Here is a 24,951-nt window from a genome sequence, read left to right on the forward strand (position 1 = left end):
AATCTTTTGGGTGAATTTGCTGGTCTTCTATTAATAATTAGCTTATTGAGCTTCGTGCTCAGTTAAGAGTAAGAAGAAAGCTAGTGTCTCCCCTGAATGTGGAAGAGTATCTTTAAGAACTTTACCTGAAAAACAGCAGTATGTAATGTAGGCATGTTATAGCTTAGAGCATGGAAGATGCATCCTTCTATTTCTGTACATCAGTAGCCATGCTTTGCACAGTAGGAGTTGCTCCAAAGCCCTTTTCAAGTGAGGTCTAAGAGCTTCCCAAAAACTCAACTCTTCTGTGTACTGCATCAAGTCATGTCACATCCATCATTATGCTATAACTGAGGCTGAGGTATCTTTGTACCTCCATCTGTGTACTCAGAACAGGTGAATGGCAATAGATGAAGGTCTGTGAGGTGGCAGATACTAATTAATAGCCAGGCAACTGGGTGAATTTCAGTGGCTACTCACTATCTGCTAATCAATGTGTGGCTTTTACATTTCTGTGGTCCTTATGCAGCCAGATGTTTCCAGATGACCCAAAGTTGTAGATCTGTAAAGGCTGATGTGCATAAAGAGACTGAAAACAAAACACTTCAGTACTTCTCTATTTCCCTTTATAAAACAGGCAAAAAAAATCCAATAACTCACTGAGCACAAAAGTCTCTTGACTTTTGAACCACACAGAACCATACAGTGCTCCTAGCCCACCTACCTGGGCAGAGCTGGTCTGTGCTTTTCAATGCCTTCCTTTTGTGCTGACAAGGTTAGTAATTTTTAAGCTTGCCCAAGGATGCTGAATTTACTTTTGTTAGTGCTCTGAGTGTTTTCTGTAAGTATGCTTTTCCTACTTAGGATTATATTAGAATTGTATTACCAAAGAGAGATTTAAAAAAAAAAGTAACTTTTCTAAGCACTGAAATTTAAATCCCATTTCTGTTTTACCCTCAGCTGTACCCAAGGATTAAGCCTAGACAAAGAAGCTTGGCATGAAGTAGCAGGGATGCCAGATTCTTGAAGAACTTGCTAATCGTGGATGACTTGCAAAGAAAAAAAAATCATTCTGTGTGGGTTCCAGTATCATGAGACTTATTTCAATGACCATGTAATTTGAAACGATGAAGAATGTGCTTTGAAAACAAATGAAGGATTGATACGTTAGCAAATAGAGGAGGGCATTCTACAAGCTGAAATAATGCTTGCAAGCAAACAGTTATTCTGCCTGTGGCCTAAGCAAGCCAAATGTTGAGGTACCCACTCTGATTTCTCCAAGCATGGCAGAAAAGACTTTCACGCTTTTCTGCGTTAAGTACAAGAACCTTTTCAGTTTACCATTGAAGGAGTCATCATGAGACAGACAACCAGCTTTGTCCTGAGGCTTTTTCCAGATGGGAGGAATTAGAGAAGTACGTGCACAGCACCCAAATGCTTATCATTGGAAACAGAACATTTGCTGAAGAAGTGAAATTGAAGTGCATCTGAGCAGTGGAAAACATGTGACCAATCCAGTAAGCAATAACTTCTAAAATGCTGTAGCATCTTAGGAATTCTATGTATTCAAAATATTATGTGTTATAACAGACAATGTAGTTTTAGATTCCTCTTTTTACAAAGAGTCTCATGTATTTATTGCCTTTTTTACTTTTAAAACTAAATGTAGAAACTTTCTGTAGTCCTTGACAACTTACTTGTTTTTACTTGACTGTGATACCATTAAACTTTTGTGTCCTCTTAAGTTTTATCTCTGGGTGCTTTCCTGTACAGCTTCTATTAGACCATCTGAAAATGTTGCCGATATGACACACTGCTGTTCTACGTTATGGTCACATTCAATTACTCTGTCTTTACCCCCCTCCACCAATTAATTAAGCATTATCTTTCTTTATTTAAGCCTTAACTGGTAGTTGCATATAACCTGTGTTAACCTTAGCTTCTGAGGGATACGTTTAAGAAAAAAAAATTGAGCAGTGTATTTTCCAAATACAAATTTCCAGTGGAAATATTGTTTATAGCTGTCAGTTCAGGAATAATCATTTGGTAATCAGTTACTTAGTAGAAAGTATCAAATATTTCCTCAAAGGTAAGGAATTTGATGTACCTCTGCCTCACCTTCAGGCTTGTGCTTTCCTACAGGATAAGTTCTTGCTTCTTTCTCAAAAGGTTTCCCGAAGTAAAAGAAAGTGTAAAAAGGATACAAATTCTCAAGAGGACGAAGTTGTGTCAGCTGTAGTGAGAATTCTGCTCGTGTTTACAGCCTCACTGTTTTAATAGGTCAGGTATGAGGTATATATAGGAGTGATCATCTTTCTTGAAAACAAAGTTTTTCAAGCATTAATCTTTTAAAGTGTCAGGCTGTCTAGTACTGCATTAGGAGATGTACATTCAATGTCTGTTAGTGCCTGATCAGCTCCAAAATGTGGGGTTTTTTTTCCATATTAAGAGGCAACTGGTTCTGTTTTGGACAACTGAAGCTCTGCATATATTCTGCAAGACTCTCCTCCCAAAGAAATGTTGCTCGTCTTCAGAAACAATAAGGATCTTGCAAACCTTATTTCCACTGTTATCTTTTTATTTAAATACTTGTATTTCAAAGGAAGATAAAAAAAAAGATGCCCAAGACCTGAGAGCATGTGCTTTATCTGGTGAGGACTGAGTTGCTGACAGCCTTTCCCGCTCCAGGGATATCAATGGTCAGGACACAGACTTGCCTTCAGTTTGTTTAAATGTGTTACTTGCTATTCAAGTCCTTCAAAAAATATTTAACCTGAATGAATAAGATGAAGCTTAACAGAAAACATGCAGGGCCCCAGGTCTTACCTGAACGCCTGTGTTATGAGGTGTTCAAATACCATCCCCTTTCAGATATGCGGGACTTTGTGGTGCTGCTATTATAAAAGCCCTTATTCAAGCATAATGATCTTTCTTCCCACATTACATAGGAAGATATTAGTAAAGAAATATTTTCAGAAGTTGCACTGAGGATTTATACAGTAATAAAGCTGTACAGAGGGTACATGGGATTATATAAAGACTATTAAACGTATTAAACAAGGTTGCAGATTCTTCTGCCATGGAATTAGCTCTTTTCTCCTTGTAAGCATGTGCAAAGTTCCCATTTGTAAGTTAAGGCACGTGTAGTTTAGTACATATGTATGTTTTGCTTTGTATGCTGTTTATCTTCATCTGATCTTCACCTTTTTGAAGCATCTTGGGCTGATGGCAGTAGTTCAGATGACAGTGAAGAGGAGCCACTGTGAGAGAAAAATGGCCTGAAGTTTAATGAAAAATACCCAGAGCAAGTATGCATGTTTCTACTTCTACTATGAGGAGTGTAAATATTATTACAGAAATAATTTTAAGAGATAACCTGAATGATTTAAATCTATCTCACTTATTGTAGAGGAATTACAGAATGATACATGCATTCCTCATTTTGGTCCAGATATAAATTGTTACCTGAACTTCAATAGCAGGTTAGTTTTCTCCTAGCTCTCTACAGGACACACACAGTGGTGAAGAAAGCATTTATAGTCCATCCTGAGAGTACTCTCATGCCTACATTTTACCCTGTTATTGACAGAAAGGGCAGGGAAGAGACCTACACAAGTTTCAACTAAAATTAATTCCAGTAAATGGTGGCTTCTGGTTAAAATATTGCATCTTATTTGGGACTGGCTATAGGTACAGCTTAAATCTAACACATGAGAATAGATACTCAGCCATAACAAGGCAGAATAGAGCAGGACACTCTTTGCTATTAACTTCATCCACCTCCCAAATAAGAAAAGAATCTTTTAGAGCTGGCTGAACTTACATTAATGAGGTTCAATTCTATTGTTCCAGTTTTCTCAGTATCCAGTTTTCTAAACATTTCTGTGGAATGAGAGAGGTGATGGAGAAAAATGAATATAGGTACCAACTGGAAAGATTTCTTCTCCATCATTCAGTTCAGAGAGGAGTTTATGACCACAGACCAACAGACTTCACCCCAAGCTAAAAAGTGCCACTGTGAAATCATCCCACTAAGGACAGACATCTTGTATCTGCAAGCCAGTGTACAAGAACTGCTTGCCAAATAGGCAGAAAAAGAGACTTTTTGTAATAGTTCTGTCTGTAATATGGGCAAATGTTAATTTAAAACAGCTTTCAGCATCTAGTAGCCTCATAGTGAAAAGGCAAAACAACAGAGTTTGATTTTTAAACCTGTACTCACTAAACAAGGTTTCCAGCCGAATCAAGCACCGGACAAAATTATCGAAGTCAATGATGAGGTTTTCGTCAGCAAACCGAGCCACAATGATTTGATGTAACTGGCTGTTCAACTTGAACCCTGTAATATGATGTTGAGGATTGGAGGAGGAAAAAAAAAGAAAAAAAAAAAACAGAAAACAAACAACAAAAGCATTAAAAAAAAACTATTGACAGTGCCAGAAAGTTAAAGTTCTACTTTTGGTTAAATTGTCAAATTTTAAAGAGTATCTATTCAATTTTGGAAAAGCTCCCACCATGCCCTCCTCATTTGGAGTTATTTAAGCTCTTGACAGTATCATGTGTTTTTCCTATGATGCATGCTCCCACATTTCATTAGCAAACTGACTCTTATAATGCTATCTTGAGCATCACATCTTTGTCAAGCTACCTCCCTTCTCTAGGCCACAGTATCCCTGGTGAAGAATCTAGACTAAATGGAAGTCTTTCAGGTGTGGGTGAATGAGATTTTTCAGCTTAGAAATCATGTGCTGGAGTGCAGTGAGCATCTGCCACCTCAACTTGGCCATGCTATAATACTGAAAAAACAAATACCTGCAGCTTCCAGTGCTCTTCTCATCTCATATGAATTCATAGTTCCAGATCGATCCACATCGATTTCCCTGTAAATTTTCTGCAGGACACAAAATGCTAAGTCAAAACTTGTCAGCAGTTCAGAGTGCTTTTTTGGCTTCAGTCGAAAGGATGAAGAGAAGCTGTGGATGCTGAGGGCAAAACCTTGGGACTGAGGACACAGTTGCAGGAGACACATCGTGCACCTTCCCAATGGTGTCACAGCTCTGGGATGTATGGCTGCCACCCAGCATAGGACAGATAGCATAGGACTTCCAAGCAAAACACTCCAAGCCAACCAGATTGTTTTCTGGCTACTTCATGTTCTGTAGAACTCTAGGGGAGTTTTGGTTGTGCTCTGAGTTTGCTAGGCAATTGACCAGCTTCAATTAGGACTGACATGGGTGTTAAGTAACTTGGCCTAGTGCATATATTTAGCTGCTGCTCTTGGGTTTCCCTTTCCAGTCTGCCCTGATCCTCTGAAACTCAGAGGAGCACCAGTAGGAAAGAGGCCTCATCTCCTTCAGACTAGAAAACGTTTACTGATTTCAATAAAATGGAATTTGCAGTGATAGTAAAGGAACTGCATGCAAAAACTTACAGTTAAACTTTCTGATAGCTATATATTGTATGAGGCAAAACAATCCATGTTTTACTGTATGTTCTCCCCCAAAAGTTGTCTTACCTGATATTTCTGAATCTTTGTCCAGAGTGTGTGGAACTCCTTCAGCCCCAGTTTTCCACTCCCATCATTCTTGTTGGAGTCAAGGTAATTTCTTTGCAAGTCAGAAAAAGGGTTTTCCCTCTCTGTGCTGGGCTAATTAACATGAATGCTTGTGACTTAATTGGATTTTTTTTTTAAGTATTAAGAAAAGGATGCAAGTCTTCTCTAGAGCTTATATTTCTGTTTGTTTCTTTTGGGTTTGTTTAAGCATTCGATTGAATGCACAAACTGTTCTCCAAGGCTTCTTGTCTTTCTAAATCAATGGTGACTGATTCATTTAAACTGTGATCAGTTCACAACCCCTTCTCACTCCTCCTTTAGTAATTCTGTCTTTTCAATAGATGTATAAAGCAGCACAGGTGATGCCATTTTGCTCTCCATAGTTGGTTCTACACCTGCAGTTACAGGAGTTTGTAAGTCTAGGTTATAAACAGGTAAACAGGAAAAGACAATCAAGCCTACTATTTAGAGAACTCTTACACAGACAGCTAACAAAAAAATCCTGGTTGTTTACTGCTTCCCTCCCCCAAACCACTAAGTAGTCTGTACTGACTGCTAACACAAAATCTTAGCAGATAATCATTTTGTTTGGTAATTTTTCATTTACTTCTGAGTACACTGTTCAACTCCCACTGAACAGAGAAGCTGGATGTAAATATTCTTAGACCCAAGTCCTTCATCCTACACTTCTGTGCTTATTCTTGAATGTAGAAACTCCTAAAAAAAATCAGCATAGCCTCTGGCTCTTCTTATTTGCTTGCTTTGTTTCCTGTTTATTAAATCCTTATGGCTTTACTGTGCCTTTCCCAACACCAGCCAGATAACAGAGTGTGTAAGTACAGCCAGCTGTGTGCATCTAAACTACCAGCCAAGGCTATCCACACCCTGCTGAAAGCTGCCTGTTCCCAGCAAACCTCACCATAATATGCAAGACTTCAAAGCAGATGGCCCTGTCTGGAAATGGAGTTTCCCCACTGCCTGAGAGAATGTGCGTGCCATGGTCAGTGGCCAAAGCAAGAACTGCAGCTTTTATCTGGGGGGACCAAGGCAAAAATAGCTTATCTGCCTCAGGAGGCATTGCAAAGGCAGCAGCTCACCTACTTCAGGCAGAAAAATAGCAGCCTTAAAGGATACATCTAGCAGGTCAACCATTATTTTGCATGTCTCGATGCTAAAGCCATCAGATTTAATATCTTGGCCTGTAAAGAAAGAACAAGAGATGGAATTATATTTGTATGCTGTACCAAAGGACCTTCCTCTATTGTCTAGGAGTAACCAGTGTATCCACCTCTACCCTTAAACTGCATGTCTCTTCAGGGGCTTTGCAACTGGCAAGATGACCTTTTCATTTTGGTATATTTTTTGTTTCTCCATAATTTGTGCTTAGCACTTTGCCTTGTCTGTAGCAAGTTAGTTACTCAGGGGCAATGTGGTGTCTCCTTCACATCTGCCCTTACAATGAGGTGTTCTACTGTATGGCTGCCATGGTCTGGGCCAAACCAGCGCAGCAGCTAGTAGGGAATGCCTGCCTGCTGCTCTGGGAATTACGAACAGCATCCTAAGCCTTTGGGATCTAGCAGTTGCATTGGTACTCCTTCTAAGGTAAGCTAGTCCTTAGAGATGGTTCTGGTTTTGTACAAGAGGGGGACGTAGCACTGAAGCTGTGCTTCAGCTGAAGACAAATGGATGCTAATAAACAGCCCTCTTTTTCCTGACAGAGAGACTTTAGTGTGAAAGTTGGCTGTGATATTTCCTCAAGCAAACAGCCCAGTTAGTCTGGTTTGTAGGTATGCTGCAGAAACAAGAGACAGAGATAAAGCCTTCCTGAACTTGTCTGGTTACAAAGACAATGGACAACATGGACTTTGATCTGAGGAGGTCAGTGCTGAGTAGCCTCATTCATTAAATCAAGCTTGGTAACCAGTAATACACCATTGATGCATGTAGCACAGCCCTGGCTTTCTAGCTAAGATTTCACTTTGGAAATTAAAGAGAATTTCTTCTCCAGACTCAAACACTGCTCCATGTAAAAGAAAATAATCCTTAGCCAAGCTCTGAATGACTTTACAGAAAACCCGGTCTGAAGTTGGGCTGCTGTTGTAAAGCTCTGACTCTTGGCTCTGCCACCAGGCAAGTGATAGGATTTGGAGCTGCTAACAGTACTGAAACTGCAGAGGCACCAGTTGTTCAGTCATGGTCTCAACAGGTTCTCTCTAGCAGAAACTGTTCCCAGATGCAAAATCTTTCAGGTAAGAAATCAGTTTTCTTGCAGAGACAAATTTCTTTGAGAACAAATTACTCATTTAAACTACTTTTCACTTGGGACATGAATGTGATTTCCTGGTCCCCCAACCAGGATCACTCAGCGCAGTGTTTTGTGTCAGGTTCGAATCCTGCATGGTTCAATACCGTGTACCAGCAATACCCTCCCCTGATAACTAGCAAGCGCAAATTGCAGAACCACAGAACCATTTAGATTGGAAAAGACCTTCAAGATCCTCAGGTCCAACCACCAACCTGTGCTACCAAGTCCCGTCACTAAGTTAGCCCACCTTCCTGGCAGTCAGTTCCCTATACCAGACACTGGAATAAAAGGCACCTGTATGCAGCAGGCATGCAAACACACCCCACCAGAGCACACATCCTGAGATACGTGGGCACAGCCCACATGTTTCTGCAGCTCCTTGAGGCCCTGGCCATGGGAAGAGAGGATCTCTCACGGCCACACTGGGAGCACTGCTGGGGGCAGGTACTTACGCTTAGCCAAGATTTTATTCAGGATGCTGCGCAGCTCGAAGGCAGAGATCTCTGCATCCTGAAGAAAAGAGGAAAATAAGTTCTTCACTGGGAGACACAGGCACCATCTCATAAGCAGCCTCCTAATCCTTTGGGATTGATGGTCAAGATCAGCATCCCTCAGAGTTTCTGCCTGATGTGGGTTTGCCCTCACCATGAAGCCCATTTGGCCAGTCTGGATCCACTGGCACCAGTGACTGGGAGCTGTTCCTCTTGCACACTTACCCGTGCCCCCAGTAAGACATAACGATGAAATACTCACGCTTCCTGCCAGCTGCCCAAAAAGCTTTTTGAAGTTAGGCTCAATGTCATCTTCACTGATCTCAGTCTAGAAGAGAGAGAGAGAAACAGAATATGAAAAGGAGAACTTTTCTGCCTGAGAAGGACTTAATGTGCTTCCTTGCCTCATTAAAGTACAATTTAAATGGCAAAGTTGTAGGTAGTTGTAGTGTTTGCTTTGATTTTGATCATTTTTAGATTTAGGGGATCCTTAGAATGTTGTTGCGAACACTGAAGGATTAAGAGCTTCTGCAATGGTTTTCACTAAAAAAAATGAATATTCTTTATCAAAATCTGTATCAAAAAAGGACACAACCAAATTCACAACCTTGCTGTTGCTGCTACTCAGCTGGGCTAACTGTCCTCATTTTAAGAAAAGACTGCAAAATATAAGTTCTCATCTTGGAAAAAAATCCCATAGTCATGCAGAGACACATTACTAGGTGAAACGTTCTCAGCCCTTACAACACAAAACCTATGGTGAGCCACTTCCTACTCATGGAAACAACATCCCATGAAAAAGTACACCTAAAGGCTTGTGCTCCCGGATTCCTGGACAGCAAAGGGAATTTCCTATGGCTTCAGTTATCCCTGCAGGCAGCACCTGATCCTGGGCACCTGGAGAGCCCAAGTTCCCCACCTCAGAAAAGACACAACATTTGTTTCCGTTGCTGCTTTTGATGTTTCTGCTTACTTATCTGGACATTCAATTATGCATATCCAAAAATCTTTTTCCAAAGTGGGATAAGTTCTTGCTAATGCCAGCAGAAAAATGCCATCTGCCTGGATTGCACAGGGAGCAAGACAGTCCAACCCCATTTATTTATGACAAAATTATCTCAATTTAAAATATTTAAAACATACCTCTTCAAAATTGGCCTCTATTTCATCATCTATAACCCTAGAAAGATAAGGAAATTGATATTAAAAACAAAATAAGTCACTTTTCTGATTCAATTACTTTAAGATCCTAATTCTTTAAATTACAGTAATAACAACACATGTTCAAAGCTGAGAGGTAGGTGGTGTGAACCTCAGACACACTGACATCCCAGTATTCTCACTGGTATAGAAAATACGCAAGGAGAGAAAGGCTTGTGCTTGCAGTGAAGGAGGTAAGTTGCTGTGGAAGATCTCCCTTCCCAAGGCCCCATCCCATGTGCTGTATAGGACATGCCACATTTGCAGCCAGCCATGTGCTTTGAGCCAGCTCTACTAAAACCCAGCTCAGTGTTATTAAAGACAGCAGCTGGCTGAACAATTGTCTTGTTTTCTTCCCAGCACGATTTCAGAGGTGTGGGCTATTTCTCGTAGTCAGTGTGCTCACCACCAATGCAAAGCATGTCTTTCTGTGGCTTTTTTGTTTCCACGGATCAGCCTCGGATGTGGGACCCAGCTGGCTACATTCCAAAGACTAAAAGCATCTATCCAGACAGAAATTGCTATAAAATAAATAATAATCGTAACAAACCATCCCATTCCTAGTAAATAATCTGTAGCACAACGCTACGTACGCTGAGTTTGCGTTTTTCTCCGAGAAGACTCGGAGGCAGAAGTCTCCATTCAAGTTGGGTTCAAAGGTAGAGGGCACAACGATGTATTCCCCCGCAGGGAGCTTGAACCGGTTCAGCACTTCCCGGAGGTTGATGAAGGTGTTGGATTTTTCTCTTGCTTTGTTAGTCAGGAAAAAATTTTTGCTCAGATGAATATTCGTCTGGCCAGAAAACTTATGGAAAGCAAGAAAACAGAGAAAACCCATCATTTGCATGTATTTGTTCTTTTTAGCTACAAACACAACAGAGATGGCAATTAGCTAGGTGTGAAGAGAAAAATGTACGTTCCACCAAAGTGAAAGAGAAAAGTGAAAGGGAGTGGTGTCTCACACCACAGTACTCCTGTGTTGCAGACCATCTCACTACAGCATCCAAGTAATGCTTATGTTTAGCAGATTGTGAAGAAATCTGACAACTCTTTTTGGAGACCAATATAGTTTGATAGTGACAGGACAAGGGAGAAACTGAAAGAGGAGAGATTCAGGTTACATTTTAGGAGGAAATCTTTCACAATGAGGACAGTGAGGCCCTGGCACAGCTGCTCAGAGAAGCTGTGGTGCCCCATCCCTGGAGGTGCTCAAGGCCAGGCTGGATGGGGCCCTGGGCAGCCTGAGCTGATGAGAGGTGTCAATGGCAGGAGATTGGAACTGGATGGTCTTTTATGTCCCTTCTAGTCCAACCCATTCTATATTTCTATGAAATTCTTTCATTCCTGATTTTATTTGAAGGCCAGATGTATTGCAGCTGATGCTCGACCCCAAGACTACTGCCACCAGGGCACTGCAGCTCTGCTCCCCCAGGCCACCCTGCAGCAGGGAGCCCAATTCTGCAGGGCTCTGAGAATAAAATTAACACTGCACGTTACAGAAGTGTATTTGAGTGGTGACATCTTCCAGACCAAACTCTTCTGGGCAGGGTTTTAAAGACAAGCTATTTCAGATCCAGAAGCAGACCAGGAATATGCTCTGCTTAGAAACCCCCACTTCCCCTCTGTCCGGATTTTTAAGAATGCGAAACCCGTCAGACCTGCTGCAGCTATGGTGGGAAAGTCAACAGACTGTAGTTTGAGTCTTCTGGTACGCAGAATAGATTTTAGATTTTAGACCACTAGGGTATGAGCCGAGGAGTAACAGAATGTTGCTAAAGCAGTCAGAAGGCAGTTAAGAAATTAAATGAACTGGTAACTCCACTTCTTTCCTGGTAAAAACATGTTTTACATAGCAGCCACCTATGCTGCATGCTGTTCCTGTGCCTCAGGGATCTGAGTGCACCCTGTCAGGTGCAGCAAGTCATGGCTGAGGTCTCCCTGGAACTTTGCTCCACCTCATTTGTCCCAGAGGGGCCTGCAGCCCTGCCTTGCATTGCTCAGCCATCACACCCCACTGCACGCCCTGCTCTGACCTCTGGGGCATGCTGTTAATTGCCTGCAGCTAGAATCCGAGAGAAGAAAAAAGAGGATGCCCAGGGGAATGAGAATGAAACCTCTGTGGAACATTAATTGCTCAGGCATGACCTCTGTGCAGACCAGGGGCAGGTGTGAGTCTGTGCTGGGAGAACAGCCACGAAGGAGCTGCTCTCATGAGTTTCTGCTGTACTGCGAGCTCTCATACGAACCCAGGACATTTTGAAAATGCAACACAGGCTCAAGCCCACCTCAGAATAAACGGCCACTAACTTCAGACTCTGCATAGCCCATATGGTCCTTCAGGGAAGGAGGATCCTCTCAACTGTTTTTGCCCACAGACATCAGCCTCAGAGCTGCACCTTGAACCCTTCGACACCACTGCATGCTACGTACCTCTGGAGGCACCTGCAGGGAGAAAAGGACAGTTAGTTGTGTGTACTGCAGTGCTGCTCACTGGCTGCATTCACAGTCCTGAACTGAGTCCCTGTCTTTGCAGCTTTCTGCAGTGTGGGGCTGCATCAGGTGATGGTCAGGTGGGGTTTAGCGAAAGGTTCTGCCCCAGAGGGCAGTGAGCATGGCACAGGCTGCCCAGGGCAGTGGGCACAGCTCTGAGCTGCTGGAGTTCGAGGGGCATTTGGACACCACTCTTAGACATAGGGTTTGGATTTTGGGTGGTGCTGCATGGAGCCAGGAGTTGGACTTGATGAATCGTTGTGTGTCCCTTCCAACACAGGATCTTTTGTGATTCTATGGTTTTACTACTTATTTGCCTACAGGTACCAGATTCTTTGACAAACCTTTTACAAATCTGGGGTACTGAGAAAACAAGCAGTTGCACATGTTGTTGTTTGACCACTGTTTTGGTGGAGGACAATTTTCTTAACGCCTAAATGGAATTTTCCCTCAGGCTAATGGTATCTGATTCAGCCCTGGTGAGTTTGGGTTGGAAGCCCAACTTTGCTCAGGTAGAACACAGAAGGAACTGAGAACTTTGCTGGGTTAAAAGAGTGAGTGACTTTTCCTTCCATGCATCTTACTTGCCTCATAAATTGCAAAGCCAATGGTATGCATGTCCTCTCCCATCTTCCTCTGCTTCCTCCGATGCTTCTGAATCAGGCCAATGAGAAATGTGCAGCCCCCCTCAGGATCATCAGGATCCTCATCTTCTTCCTCCAGCTTAATTAAATACTGTGGATTCGTCCAGAAAGTGTCTGCAAAGCGGATTTATGAAAACCGCTCAGAGACTTCTTTGATAAACACATGCCAGCTAGGACAGACACAGCCCTGACTTCCAAGTTAAGCCACAACCAATGCTTCCCTTCCAGCCTCACAACCACAAGTAGACCCTCATTATGGAGCTGTGTCTTTCATGCACTTGCATTTTCTGGATATCATTCCCTGATACTTCCAGCATGTCATAAGCCACCCCAGACCAGTGAACATCAAGGACAAGGGTGCGTTAGGCAAGCAGGACTGACCAAAGCCAACATCAAAGTCAACATTACACCAGACTCCGAAAGGTTTCTCACCACTGTGTCACTGGGGTTATGGCTTCAACCCAGTCCTTTACACTGCAGAATATCTATCTGGAGACTGAAGCTCCCAGAGCAACAAGCAGATGAGCACACTCTTACTTGGGTAATTCCTGCAGCCCCCTGCAGTAGCTCCTCGCCTCCAGTTCCCATCCAGCTTCAGCAGGCTCCACTTCTTGTACCTGTCACTTGCCAGAGTGTCCGGAGTCAGATTGCAGATTTCCAGGCGGGAGTAGTGCCTCAGGAAGTCGTTGAAGGCCATCCTGGGGGAGGCAATGCCATCTCTTTAAGATGGACAGTGTTTCCAGACAGCCACCTTGTCCTCCCTCTACTCAGCAACTTAGCACTGGGATTTGGGGTGAATTTACTCACTCATCTTGGAGAGTGTGGTGGGAGAGGGTACTTTGTGTGGGAAAAAGGCTCATTCTCTTACCAAAACTCCCCATCCTCATGTCTCCTCGTCAGCCGCTCCCGCACCTCTGGGTCAACACCATTCCAGTTTGAGCAGCTGAAAGACAAACCCACATTAACTGCGGTTTAAAAAATTGAATCTCGATGTAGCTGGTCTGGCACAATGACTCAGTTTTCTCACAGCCTTCTCACACAATTGCAACTCCCCATGACACCCACCTGACAGCAGCTCTAGGGCTCTCAAACAACAGCAGAATGGAAATACAGGGACACTGGGACATTAGGTACCTGGCCTCTTAAAATGCAAGGCAGGAGTTTTATTTTCACAAAATACTGATGCCTTGACAGAAACAGAGCAGGAAGACCCAGAGTAAATACTGTTCACCCACAGCAGTACATAAACTCCAGCTTTCGTTGCTAACAACAGAAATGCATTTTTATAGCCCTTATATAAAGTAGGTTTTCAGAAGCTCACCACTGAATCTGGGCTGTTAAAAAAAGCACAAACAACAAAAAGATTTGCAGGAATCGCAAAACAAATCACTCCATCTAGCTCAAAAGCAGGTGTTTGTATGGAGGACACTGCAGCATGGGAGACAAAGTAGTGGGATGCCTCTTTTAACCAGCTCAGTGTGAACATCACATCCAGACATGACTAAAAGTGAAGCTGGAGGTAGGGAGAAGACAGAGGACAACAGGAACACAAGTACTTCCCTGCAGTCAACACCTATAGGCAACATGCAAGCCATTGACTCACTTATCATTCCATTTCCCAGTCCACTCCACTTCCCCCCAGGGATTTCGGATTCTGATGAGCTTCTGGATACTTCCACGGAAGTTCACCTGGTGGGATCAGAAGAACAATGGAAAGTCACCCAAGGACTCAGCTCTGTGCTCTCCTCCATTTTTTTTTAATCTGCCCATTGCTGTGCACACAGAGCCTGAGACAAATGAAGCTCTATGAGATCCAGTGAGAACAGTCACTGTTTACAAGGAACATGCAGTTCTGGAGACAGGAGCTGCAGCATCACTAGAGCCCATAGACAAGCAAACAGAGAGCAGGCAGGGCAGAGCTTCAGAGTCCGTCCAAGGATGGGTCTCCACAACAAATTCTCCATACAAAGCCTGCAAACATCTCTAAAGGAGAAGCTTGCCTATCTTTTTGTGAATTAAGGTCAAATTCCCTACCAATTCTTCTTCTCTGACAGGAGGACCAAATGCATGCACCCCAACCTGCCTGCGAGCACTGCCCACCTCCTTGCAACCTGCCTGTGGCTGGGGACTCATCACACTTCACTCTGCCATTTTAGACACACTTCAAAAATAACTACTGGAGTGACCAAATGTCCTTTACACACGTGAAGGACGCCATGACCTGTCTGCTTCCTTTTGGTTTTGCTCACCTTAATCTGTTGATCACCTACTCTTGGCTGGGCACCTGACTCTCACACACGGTGCTCTGCTGGCAGGTGCTGATTGCTGTTCATTAATACATAATAATATTTTTTTTGCCTGGCTGTCTCACACATCTTCCTGTGCACTTAAGGTGTTATCCCCCAGAGGATAGTGTGCCCTCTGCACAGAGCTTTCCCAAGAACTCAAGCTTGTGTTTACCCAAAACACAAAGATTAACTCGCTATTTCTTCACACAGAAGTGACTCAAAAACTGGTTCTGCAGAGACTGAAGCATTTTTGGCTATGAAGACCAATCTGTTGCTGCCGCAGCTCAGGGAGGAGCATGCATGGGGCTGGCTGCATTTGTCCCTGTGTTGGGGCACAGCACCTACCTCCTCTGCCCCAGTGACAGAGTACGCGTGTCCCTTCACCAGCTTCTGCGACGTGACTGCCTCTGTCTCAGCTGCACTGGTGATCTGTAGGAGCAAAGAAACTATTACAACACTTGACTAGTCTGACCTATGAGCACCGCAAAGAAAATCGCTCCTCGCAAGAAAGTAGCTGCTTGACATCCTGATTTAAAGCTTCTTCAACCTCCATTAAACAGGTTTGTCACTCTCCTTCCTCCTTTTCAGAAGGTATGTGATCTTCAAACAAGCATACTTGAAGCTTAGAGAAAAAAAAATAAAGAAAAAGAAGAAGGGGGTGGGATCAAGCAGACAGAATTCCTGCTGCCACTTCATGCCCTATTTTTACTACAGAGCATTAAAATGCTTAACCTCTATTCCCCTCTTTCTCTGACAGACAAGAATAAAAGAGTTTACAGGATTTTTCAAAGACCAAACTCACTAATAATTACTTTACAGTGCATAAAGCACTCACCAACAAAGGAATACATTTACTTTCCCCCACCCCCAACATGAGGTTTGAATCGTTCTGGAGCAAAAATCCAGATATCAGATTCTTATCTAAATGCAGACTAGAACATGACTGGAAAGTGCTGTAGAGTTGCACGTTAACATTAACAAAGTATTTTTCCTGCTGTGAAACTTCCCTCTCTTGTGACTGGGATTTAAAACAAAAAAAAATGGGAGGAAACACTTGAGTTTAAATTATGAATACAGTTCTTGTCAACAATTTACCTTCTCTTTAGACACAACTAAGATCTAATCTCCTTTGGGAATATGTTGGTTATCGTAGTAATGATACTCAGATTCATTTCAATGAGGCCAAAAGCAATGCTGAATTGCTGTAGTCACAGACAAAAAGCTCCTCATTTTTTTATAGCACAGATTTAGGTTTTGGCAATGTGTTTTCTGATAAAGCCTTTAAAATGACCAACAACAGCTTCCCTGATTGGACAATGTATCCCAGTTGCTTTGGCTTCGGTTTTCTTTTTTGGAACCTTTGGGTACAACCTGTACAACAAACAGGATGGAGGCTGCTATGACTGAGCACACAGTGGAGGAACCATTAGCAGCAGCTCTCTGCCCAAAGACACTTAGCTTATGGCAATCTGCTGCCAAGCCACAGACTTTCTGAAGAACAAAGATGTACACTGGGATCCCTAATGAGTTACCCATATGATTCTTCAGCATGAGCCTACGAAACAGCAGAAATTTTCATAGAATATCCTGAGTTAGAAGGGACTCACGAGAATCATCAAGTCCAACTCCTGGGTCTTAAGGAAGAAAAACAACTAAGGCAAAGAGCTTTAACGCATGAACTAATTAGATCTATGTTTCAACCTATCCTCTATTGCTGTGTCATGCTCCCGGGTCAAATTCTCCAGGCAGAAGGAAGAGCAGAGAACTGATCTTCAAGAGGCAGATGGAAGCATCCTCTGTGCACCTCCTGCAGTTGGAGCACAGGTCCACCTCCCATATGCCCGCATGCAGAGTGAGAGCCAAGCACCCAGCAGTAAGAACCAACTCACATCAATGGAGCAGCCAAGGAGCGAGCCTTTCTGCAGCGCTTTCTGAATGATTTTGAAGAGGTTGGGTGGTGCCTTCTGCAGCTCATACCACTCTGCAATCCCACCGGTGAAATCCTCAAAGCCTTCAGTGGTGGTGCCACCAGAGAGAGCCTCGTATGATCCATTCAGCCTACATGAAAGCACACACCCTGTGATAATGACACAACCAGCAGGTTCCCTATTCTCCTCTTCTCTTGGAAACTGGCACTCGGTTGTGCAAACTGTCACAGTGCTTCTGCTTTCAACAGCACCATGGCAGCTACAAAGGCAAACTCCTTCCTTCAGCTTTCCTTCTTATACCTCTTTAGAGTAAGGCCAAATGTGATCATTTGCAAGTTCAGTCATATTAATGAAAAAATAAATAAATAAATAAAACGGGATGTTATTCAAACAAACAAACAAACAAAACCAACCCAAAACTCTCAAAAAACAAGAACCAACAACATACTTGTTCACTCCCCTGAACAATCATGGGATTGATTTTCGGCTGCTCTAAAATAGTTCTGTTTTTTGAGTCAATTTAAAAATTGTAATGCTATATGGCAGAATTCCTCCCTGACCCCCTCCCAGACTGGAAATTCACCTTCAAGCATCTTCACCCTGAAGACAGATCTGGGCAGGTGGACTGGCATGCTTTGCATACCAGCAGTGCAGCTGAAAACCCTCACAGGTGCTCGGAGCATATGAAATGGAGCTCCCAGACCCCAGTAACAGGAGATGACACTCGAAGAACAGGCTTGCCAGGGGATGTTTTCCTTGGCTAGCAGCAAAGACAGTACTTTTGGCTGCTGTCAGTAGCACCTGTCAGCACAGCTTCCCTAAAGCAGCCGCTGTGATAATGAGACTGACATTTTAATGTGTAGTATCCGCACTGTGGTGGATGCTATGGGGAAATAGAAGTAGGAAGTGAGAACAAGCAGCTTCTCTTGCCCCAGGTGGCCACCCAGACCTGTACTCACTTGGCGTAGGCCTTCTCCAGCAGCGCGCTCCAGAACTCGCTGCCCTCTGCTGAGTGCACGAAGAGCAGCTCCCCATTCTTGGTGGGCAGCCGGTCGTCCACCACAACGTCCACCCACTCTCCGTACTGCCAGAACTGGAAGAGAATGCAAATACCTCATCATCGGCCCATGTCCACCAACAAAGAGCAAAGAGAACCCCTGCTCCTGGCTCTTTGGTCATTGGCCTTCTTCCCTCCATCACCATCACTCTCCTTGGGTTTTGATGCCTGTTTTTTTGATGTCCCCCAAGATGTTCCAAGAGACATTTCTCATGTAGACGTGACCAACCACATAGGCTCCTGGCAAACAGCACTCGGGAGGAGGCGAGAGCCAGATTTCCACATACCTGGAAGTGGAAGATTCCTGCATATTCATCTTGGAAGCTCTGGTCTCTGGGAACAACACGGGCCAGAATTTCTTCATTCAGAGTGAGGGAGGCAATAGCTGCCAAGAGCCAGCAGTCCCCTGTAAAAAAAACAAATAAACAAACAAACAAAAAAACAGCATTAATTACTCAAAGTTATTCTTTAACTTTTGTACTGAATAGGGACTGTACATCATAACCAGCATGGGGATCACTGTGCCTGCTGAGGTGATGGCTCATGGCTCAGAAATGAATCACCTCAGCCATGATGAGATGATCCCACTCATCACTTTACCTTTAGGACACATCAAATGTATATATACAAACATATGCCATTTCCAAGCAGATGTGTTTTCCCAAGATTAAAAAAAAAAAAAAAAAAAAAGTAAAAGCAATAATTATCACCCATGCTGGGACTATTTGAAAAAGAAATTAATATTCAATTGAGTATATAGCAAAAGTTAGGAAACAGCATGGGGAAAAGTGAAAGAGCACATAGGTTTCCTGAGGTGCAATTTCTCCTCAAAAGGCTTGTGCTTTCTCAAGAATAGGCTGCTTTCTTTTCCCTCCTCTACATTTCAGTGATGCTTGCCACCCAGACACCTAACCTACGGCTGAGTTCCTGCTAGAGTTCCCTTGCAATCTCCTGCTGAACAGGAGCTCCTTTGACCTTATACACCTCTGGAGGCTTGTTAGAGGCCTCTTTGTCCTGTGCAATATCCAGTCTGACACTGGTCAGCAGAGAGGCAGGAAAGACCTGAAGGCAGGCACTGTTTCTCAGACCTACACACCTCTTCACTCTTCCTGAGATGGAGCCAACACACACTGAGCCAGGCTGGGTCCAGGCTGTTTGGACAGTACTTTTCCACACCATCCCTCTCCAAGCAGGAGACTGCAACTGTTGCATTTATTTTCAGAAACAAATGTTGTTTTAACAGAGTGGTCACCTTCCAGCTAAGCACCTTAACAACGTGGTTACAGACATAAGGACCCAGTGACCCCCTGACTTCTGCAACCCTTAGGAAGAAATGGCATTTCAGAACTCCTCCTTAGGAGAATCACAGAGTCAGTAAGGTTGGCAAAGACCACTAGGATCATGTAGTGTCACCCATCACCACCATGTCCACTAAACTACATAATCAGAGCTGCTGTTGCTACACTGTTTTGTGAGCACAGAAATGATGGCATTATGCATCAGATCCCCCAGCACTGTCCTGCAGCATGCATTGGATGGCAGGCTTAAGAAACACACATCAGCTGCTAGCAAATCAGAGGCCTACCACTTTAATTGGGGCCCATGTGTGGCCAAAATGAATCAGTACATTCCCACCATGGAATTAAGAACTCATTGTCTCCTCCTCCTCCTTGTTTCTCTCTCACTGGCACTCACTGCGCAACATCACAAAGCATCACAAAAATTCACTAACACAGGCAAAAAAATCTCTCCGTTTCTTCTTCACAGTAAGGATGATGGAGCGCTGGAAAAGGCTGCCCAGAGAGGTTGTGGAGTCTCCTTCCATGGAGATATTCAAGACCTGTCTGAACCTGTGTGACATACTGTAGGCTGGCAATTGGACTCAGTGATCTATTGAGGTCCCTTCCAAGCCCTGCGATTCTGTGATTTATGGAGTTAAATGAGGTTGCAGGAACAGAGAGGCAGGTTATTAAGTATTTGGCAGTAGAAACATCAGATACCAGAGACATTCTGGTCAGTGGGAGATGAGGATGGATGTAAATACACACGTGCATTGGACAGCAGTCCACTGCAGCAACATGCCACTGAAGTAGCTACAGTCTGGGTGTTTTAAAGATCATTCATACCTGGGAACAGTTAGCAAACTTCAGTGTAACATTTAATTTCTAACAAATAGACAATTTCAAAGCACCCTTAACACTAGGATCAGGCACGAGACATGTAAAAAAATCACAGACTAGTGGGTTATCAGATCTCAGCACGCAGGCCAAATAACCTGTCATCAGTTACAGAGTCAAAAGGCTGGATTAAAGTTTATCAGTAGGACTGTACATGTGATCTGTCCGTATCTGAGCTTCCATTTCCAAACTTTATAACCAGCATGTCAACTACACCAACACAGTAAAACAAAGATCGTCTCTCAGAAACTGCAGTGCTGGTCATGGTGGCAGAGATATGCAGGAAGCTTGCTGTCCCACACAGCAGCCACCCTTCCCTTTCCATCCCTGCTGGGCTGCCCACAGCCTTCCTGTCTGAGCAGCACTGACACACATCCCCTTCCCTGCAAGGCTTGTGCACAAAGCAAGTCTGACATCTCAGACTGACAGCAGCTGGATTAAAGCTAGCTCAGAGGATGTTCACCCACACTGCTGGGACACCTTCCTTTGGCCAGGCAGCTGCATGCTCTCATCCAGAATAAATCAAATAAACTCAGAAAAACAGCAACTCAGCCTGCTCAGCACACTGTATTGGCTGTGGGGCACAGCTGGGTGAAACCACACAGCTCCTGGACAGCATAGCCCCTGCTCACAGTCAGCTGAAGGGGTGTTTCCCCTCCCAGTTGCTCAACCTGCAGCACCCACCTGAGCACACACTGCAGAGCTTTGCTCAGCCATGCACTCAGTGACTCCAGGGGATCCCCAGAGTGTTTGACACCAGTGTTACTAACGTCAGAGAAGTCATGGAGAACTTCTAAACTCTTAGCAGAATTAAAGAAGGCTTTCCTTTACCTCCTAGCTGTACCATGAAGGCAGACAGAAGAAAAGGAAACAGAAGGCTTTAATGTAAAGCCTCTCTGTAGAGCAGTTTCTAATGAAAACTTAAGAGTCAGACAATCATAATATTGACCCTTGGCATTAAAGGGCAGATAGAGCATATATACAAAAGCTCACCACCCCTTGGTTTCCACACATAGAAGTGCCCAGCAGCCAGGACTTAAGCTCTGCCTTTCCAAACTGACATCACTAAAAGCAGACCTGATATTTCAAAGCCTTTGAGTGTACATGGAATTTTAGCCTGCACTAAGCAAGCCTGAAGAAGGTCCTTACCAAATATCCTTAATGATAAAACTGGTCCTTCTGTATAGCTGTTGAGCTAGAGGTTCTGTATGGGGTGTATCTGAAAGGGCTGACAGCCATGTTGGGCTAATCATTGCAAATGCACAATGCAATAGACAGAACAAAGTTATCAGAAAAGAGGATATTATCAGGCTGAGTTTATTTATATTAACAAGAAGTAGGGTTTTTTTGTTTTGTTTTTTTTTTTCTGGTTTTTTTTTTTTTTTTTTTTTTGGCATCTTGCTTCCTGTGTGCTGCTCTTGCTGTTTTACTTCTGATTCATCTGTGTATTTACCTTATCTCCAACAATAAACAACAATACTACAACAACAAAACAAACAAAAAAAGTTACAACGAGGCAAGCACAAGTAGCCACAAGATACTTGGTCTAAAATAGGTCATTCTGGACAGCTAAGCAAGGCAAAGCTTAGTGTACAACAGGAGGGCAGCTCATGTAGCAGTGTGGGGTCAAAGGAAAAAAGTACATTCAGCCAATCTCAAAAGCATCAGTATATTAAAGCAATCATAACTATAGATTAGTAACTATGTCAGTGGCTGAGATATTCGTATTAATAACGTGGGATCCCTGGAAATTTTCTGGTTGGAGACAAGAGGCAGTGTCACTCACTCACAGTAGAGTGGTTTTCAGCGTGGGAAAACCATGCATCTCATTTTCTACATTCATCCTACTCACTTTATTATTTTTCCACACATCTGCATTCAAGGAGGATACATCTGTGATTAAACAGCAGATAAAAGATATTGTGCCCTATACACCTCAGTGTTGTGATACCATGGTGACATCCCTCCAAAGAATGTGGTTAAGGGTGAATAAGCTTCCTCTGCATTTGCTTTGGTTCTGCTACAATGAGTCACCACATCCCATTTGCTGCAGTTCTGGGCCAAACCCCATAATTAACTGCAGACCTGATACTGCAAAACTGATTCCAAATACTTGTCCTAAAAAGCTTCTAAATAACAATGATAAAGCAGAATAATGGCTAACCCAAAGCCAAAAGGGAAGAACTTTGTTGTCCTGAGAACCTTATGAGCTTTTCTGTGCTGGCGATCCATGCCAAGAAGCCAGCAGTGACAGATGCATGTGCTTTGGATACCAACTGTAAGATGCTCCAAATGGGTTAGCACCTGCTGTAAAACTCTGCATGGGCACAAGTCTGTTGCTTTCTGATCAAGCTTTTTGGGTGATAAATAGACCACTAAAGTTTTCTATGGACAAACAACATTATAATAATATAAAATACAGGTTTCCAAGAGCACCTGATGTCTTCTAGAACAGCGTCCTTTGGAACATTCCAAAACATGATGTGACATCAGTGTCAACAAGTGAAATTCAAGTAAATAGAAGCTTAGGTAAATCTCTCAGTGCAAAGGTGAGTGTTGGAGGAGGCAGAGGCAAAATTAAAAGCATTTGCATAGAACACCTGTGCGAAAGAACATAGATTCAAAGCAGGGTCTTAGTAACTCAATGGCTACGGAGGAAGAACCCATAGCATCGAATTAGTTCATCAGTGAGTGACAGAGAAGATAACTCCCTCTGCACAGATTGGTAAGAAGATAGCGAGGCCAGTCACAGCAGCAGTTAGTCATGCTGAAAACAAACACGAGCACTTACAGCCTCTTATTCAAATACTGTTTCAGGAGGGAAAGGCATAGTGACTCAATTCCTTTGGTGGTACCACATAACCTCAGGAGAACATCTGACTGTCGGCTATGGCAACGGTGCTCCAGCCCTCTGAGCATCCTCACAGCCCTCCTCTGGACCCGCTCCAAAACCTGCACGTCTTTTGTGCACTGCCGTGCTGCTAACGGCAACCGTGAGTCAGGTTGAGCAGGCGGGCAGCAATCAGGGAACGGAAAACCTGCCTGCATCCTCCCTGCTCCTATCCGGCACGGTGGGCACGGCAGGGTAGAGCCCAACGCGAACGCACAGGGCGCAGCGCTGGGAGCGGAAAGCTGCGACCGCCGCCCCGCTTACCCAGGGCTCCTTGGCAGATGTCGGTGCGCGTGGCTCCGCCGGCGATGAACCGCGGACAGGAACACAGCTCCTGGCAACAAGACGAGCCCGGCGTTACGCGAGGAGAAGGACGGAGCCGAGAGAAGGACAAAGGCGGGGATGGATGGCACCGCGCATCTCGGGCAGCCCGAGCTGGGCACCTACCGTAGGTCTACACCAGACGACGCCCTTCGTTTTGTAGGAGTTGGGCCCCAGCTCCCGGTACCCGAGAGCGGCGGGGCCGGCGGGGAAAGAGGGGTCGTTGAAGAGGCGGCCGCCCTGCAGGCACTCCCGCCGCAGCGCCCCAAAGTCCTGCCCCAGGTAGGGCACGGCCTGCCCGTGCCGCCCCGCGCCCGCCGCCGCCGCCCGCTCCTTCGCCAGCGCCGCCGCCATCCCCGCCATCGCCCCGCCGCCACGCCTCTCCCGTCACGGGGCCGCCCCGGGCGTGCCGCACCCCGCGAGTCGTGGGAGGGAAACGTCAAACCCGATCCCAACCAAAAAATCCCTCGTGGGGGTGAAGGGAAGCGCGCTTCCTTCCCGCCGAGCTCGCGCATTGCCGCGGGTGTTCGTCCTCCGCAAGGAAACGGACGTTTTCTGAGCTTAAAGCGCTTTCAGCAAGAGGAATCCCCGCCTGGATCTACATCTCTCAGCGGGACGCACGAGGAGAAAGCGGGTGGCGTTGCTCCCAGCGTACTGCTGGCGTCGGGAGTCCCCCGCTGCAAAGCCCCGCACGTGTCCGAGGATGGCATCTGTCCACGCGCAGCCGCCCGTGCTGCCTGAACGGCTCCCTGCAAGGCCGCCTCCGGCTGCGTGCCGCTGGCACCGCTGCAGCAGGGCTGTCCTCCCCGCGACGGCTCGGGCGGTTCGTGCCGTGCTTCACGTCTGACTCACGGCGCTGCCCGGCAGCGCGGAGAGGCGCCGCGTTTGGGGCAGCGGGTGCCGAGCTCTGCACGCACGTAGGGCTCGTTCGGAGCCGTCCTACTGCACTAAACTCGATGCTGTCGTTTGAAAAGACTGGTAGAATACCTGGCTTTACTATGTAGTGAGAGGTGGGGATTTTCCCTTGAGAATCATAAAATTTTTCTTTATTGACGAGACAGGGCTCCTTGATGCGTTGAGGGGCTCTGTAGATCTGCTTGGTGGCTTTGAGCTTCAGTAATTAATGATTCCTCTGCTTATACTAAGCATACATTCTGCTTACACAGTTATGGGACAAAGCATTGCCATTACATTGGAAAACAAGCAAGTTCAACCTGAGGTAGCCGTGTGCCCCGGCAGCTACAAGGGCCAACCGCAGCCCGGCTGCCCCAGGCTCAGCGCTGCTGTCGGGTGAAAGGAGGGCTTGTCCTGCTCTGCTCTGCTCTGCTCTGCTCTGCGCTGTGCAGCCTCTCCTCCTGCACTGGGTGCAGGTCTGGGTGCCGCAAGACAGACGTCATTGTGTTATTGGGCATCCAAAAAAGGGCAACAAAGATGGCGAAGGGTCTTAAGGCAACGTATGTGAGGAGTGCTGAGGCTGCTGGGTTTGCACAGCGCAGAGCAGAGGAGCTGAGGGGAGGCCTGATGGCGGCTGCTCCTCACAGGGAGCAGAGGGCAGAGTTCTGCTCTGTGTGACAGCGACAGAGCCTGAGGGAACGGCATGGAGCTGTGTCAGGGGAGGGGCAGCTGG

General features: G+C 44.9%; 2 protein-coding genes across 4 annotated transcripts in view; one reads left to right on the top strand and one right to left on the bottom strand.

Moving 5' to 3' along the window:
* Positions 1 to 1,723, top strand: part of TP53BP2 (tumor protein p53 binding protein 2) — a 40,652-nt gene extending 38,929 nt beyond the window's left edge. For all 3 annotated transcript variants that reach the window (XM_031596319.2, XM_090134999.1, XM_090134998.1), the window contains one exon: positions 940 to 1,723. In XM_031596319.2, the coding sequence (XP_031452179.2) occupies positions 940 to 981 (42 nt within the window). In that variant the 3' untranslated portion in view covers positions 982 to 1,723. The remainder of the gene's footprint in view (positions 1 to 939) is intronic.
* A 377-nt stretch (positions 1,724 to 2,100) lies between these two features.
* LOC116230900 (calpain-2 catalytic subunit) lies at positions 2,101 to 23,908 on the bottom strand. Its single transcript, XM_031596332.2, has 21 exons — positions 23,451 to 23,908; positions 23,268 to 23,337; positions 18,224 to 18,342; positions 17,839 to 17,972; positions 16,841 to 17,009; positions 15,297 to 15,380; positions 14,267 to 14,352; positions 13,532 to 13,606; positions 13,201 to 13,361; positions 12,608 to 12,777; positions 11,960 to 11,971; positions 10,123 to 10,334; positions 9,473 to 9,509; positions 8,592 to 8,657; positions 8,291 to 8,348; positions 6,668 to 6,732; positions 5,495 to 5,563; positions 4,792 to 4,870; positions 4,202 to 4,318; positions 3,803 to 3,861; positions 2,101 to 3,239 (listed from the first exon to the last, which is right to left on the bottom strand). Exons 1-21 carry the CDS (start codon positions 23,685 to 23,687, stop codon positions 3,216 to 3,218), a joined length of 2,103 nt encoding a protein of 700 aa, XP_031452192.1. The 5' UTR covers positions 23,688 to 23,908; the 3' UTR covers positions 2,101 to 3,215.
* Positions 23,909 to 24,951: the final 1,043 nt, after the last annotated feature.

Source organism: Phasianus colchicus, chromosome 2 (assembly GCF_987193195.1).
Source record: "Phasianus colchicus chromosome 2, bPhaCol1.hap1.1, whole genome shotgun sequence".
Taxonomy (NCBI): domain Eukaryota; kingdom Metazoa; phylum Chordata; class Aves; order Galliformes; family Phasianidae; genus Phasianus; species Phasianus colchicus.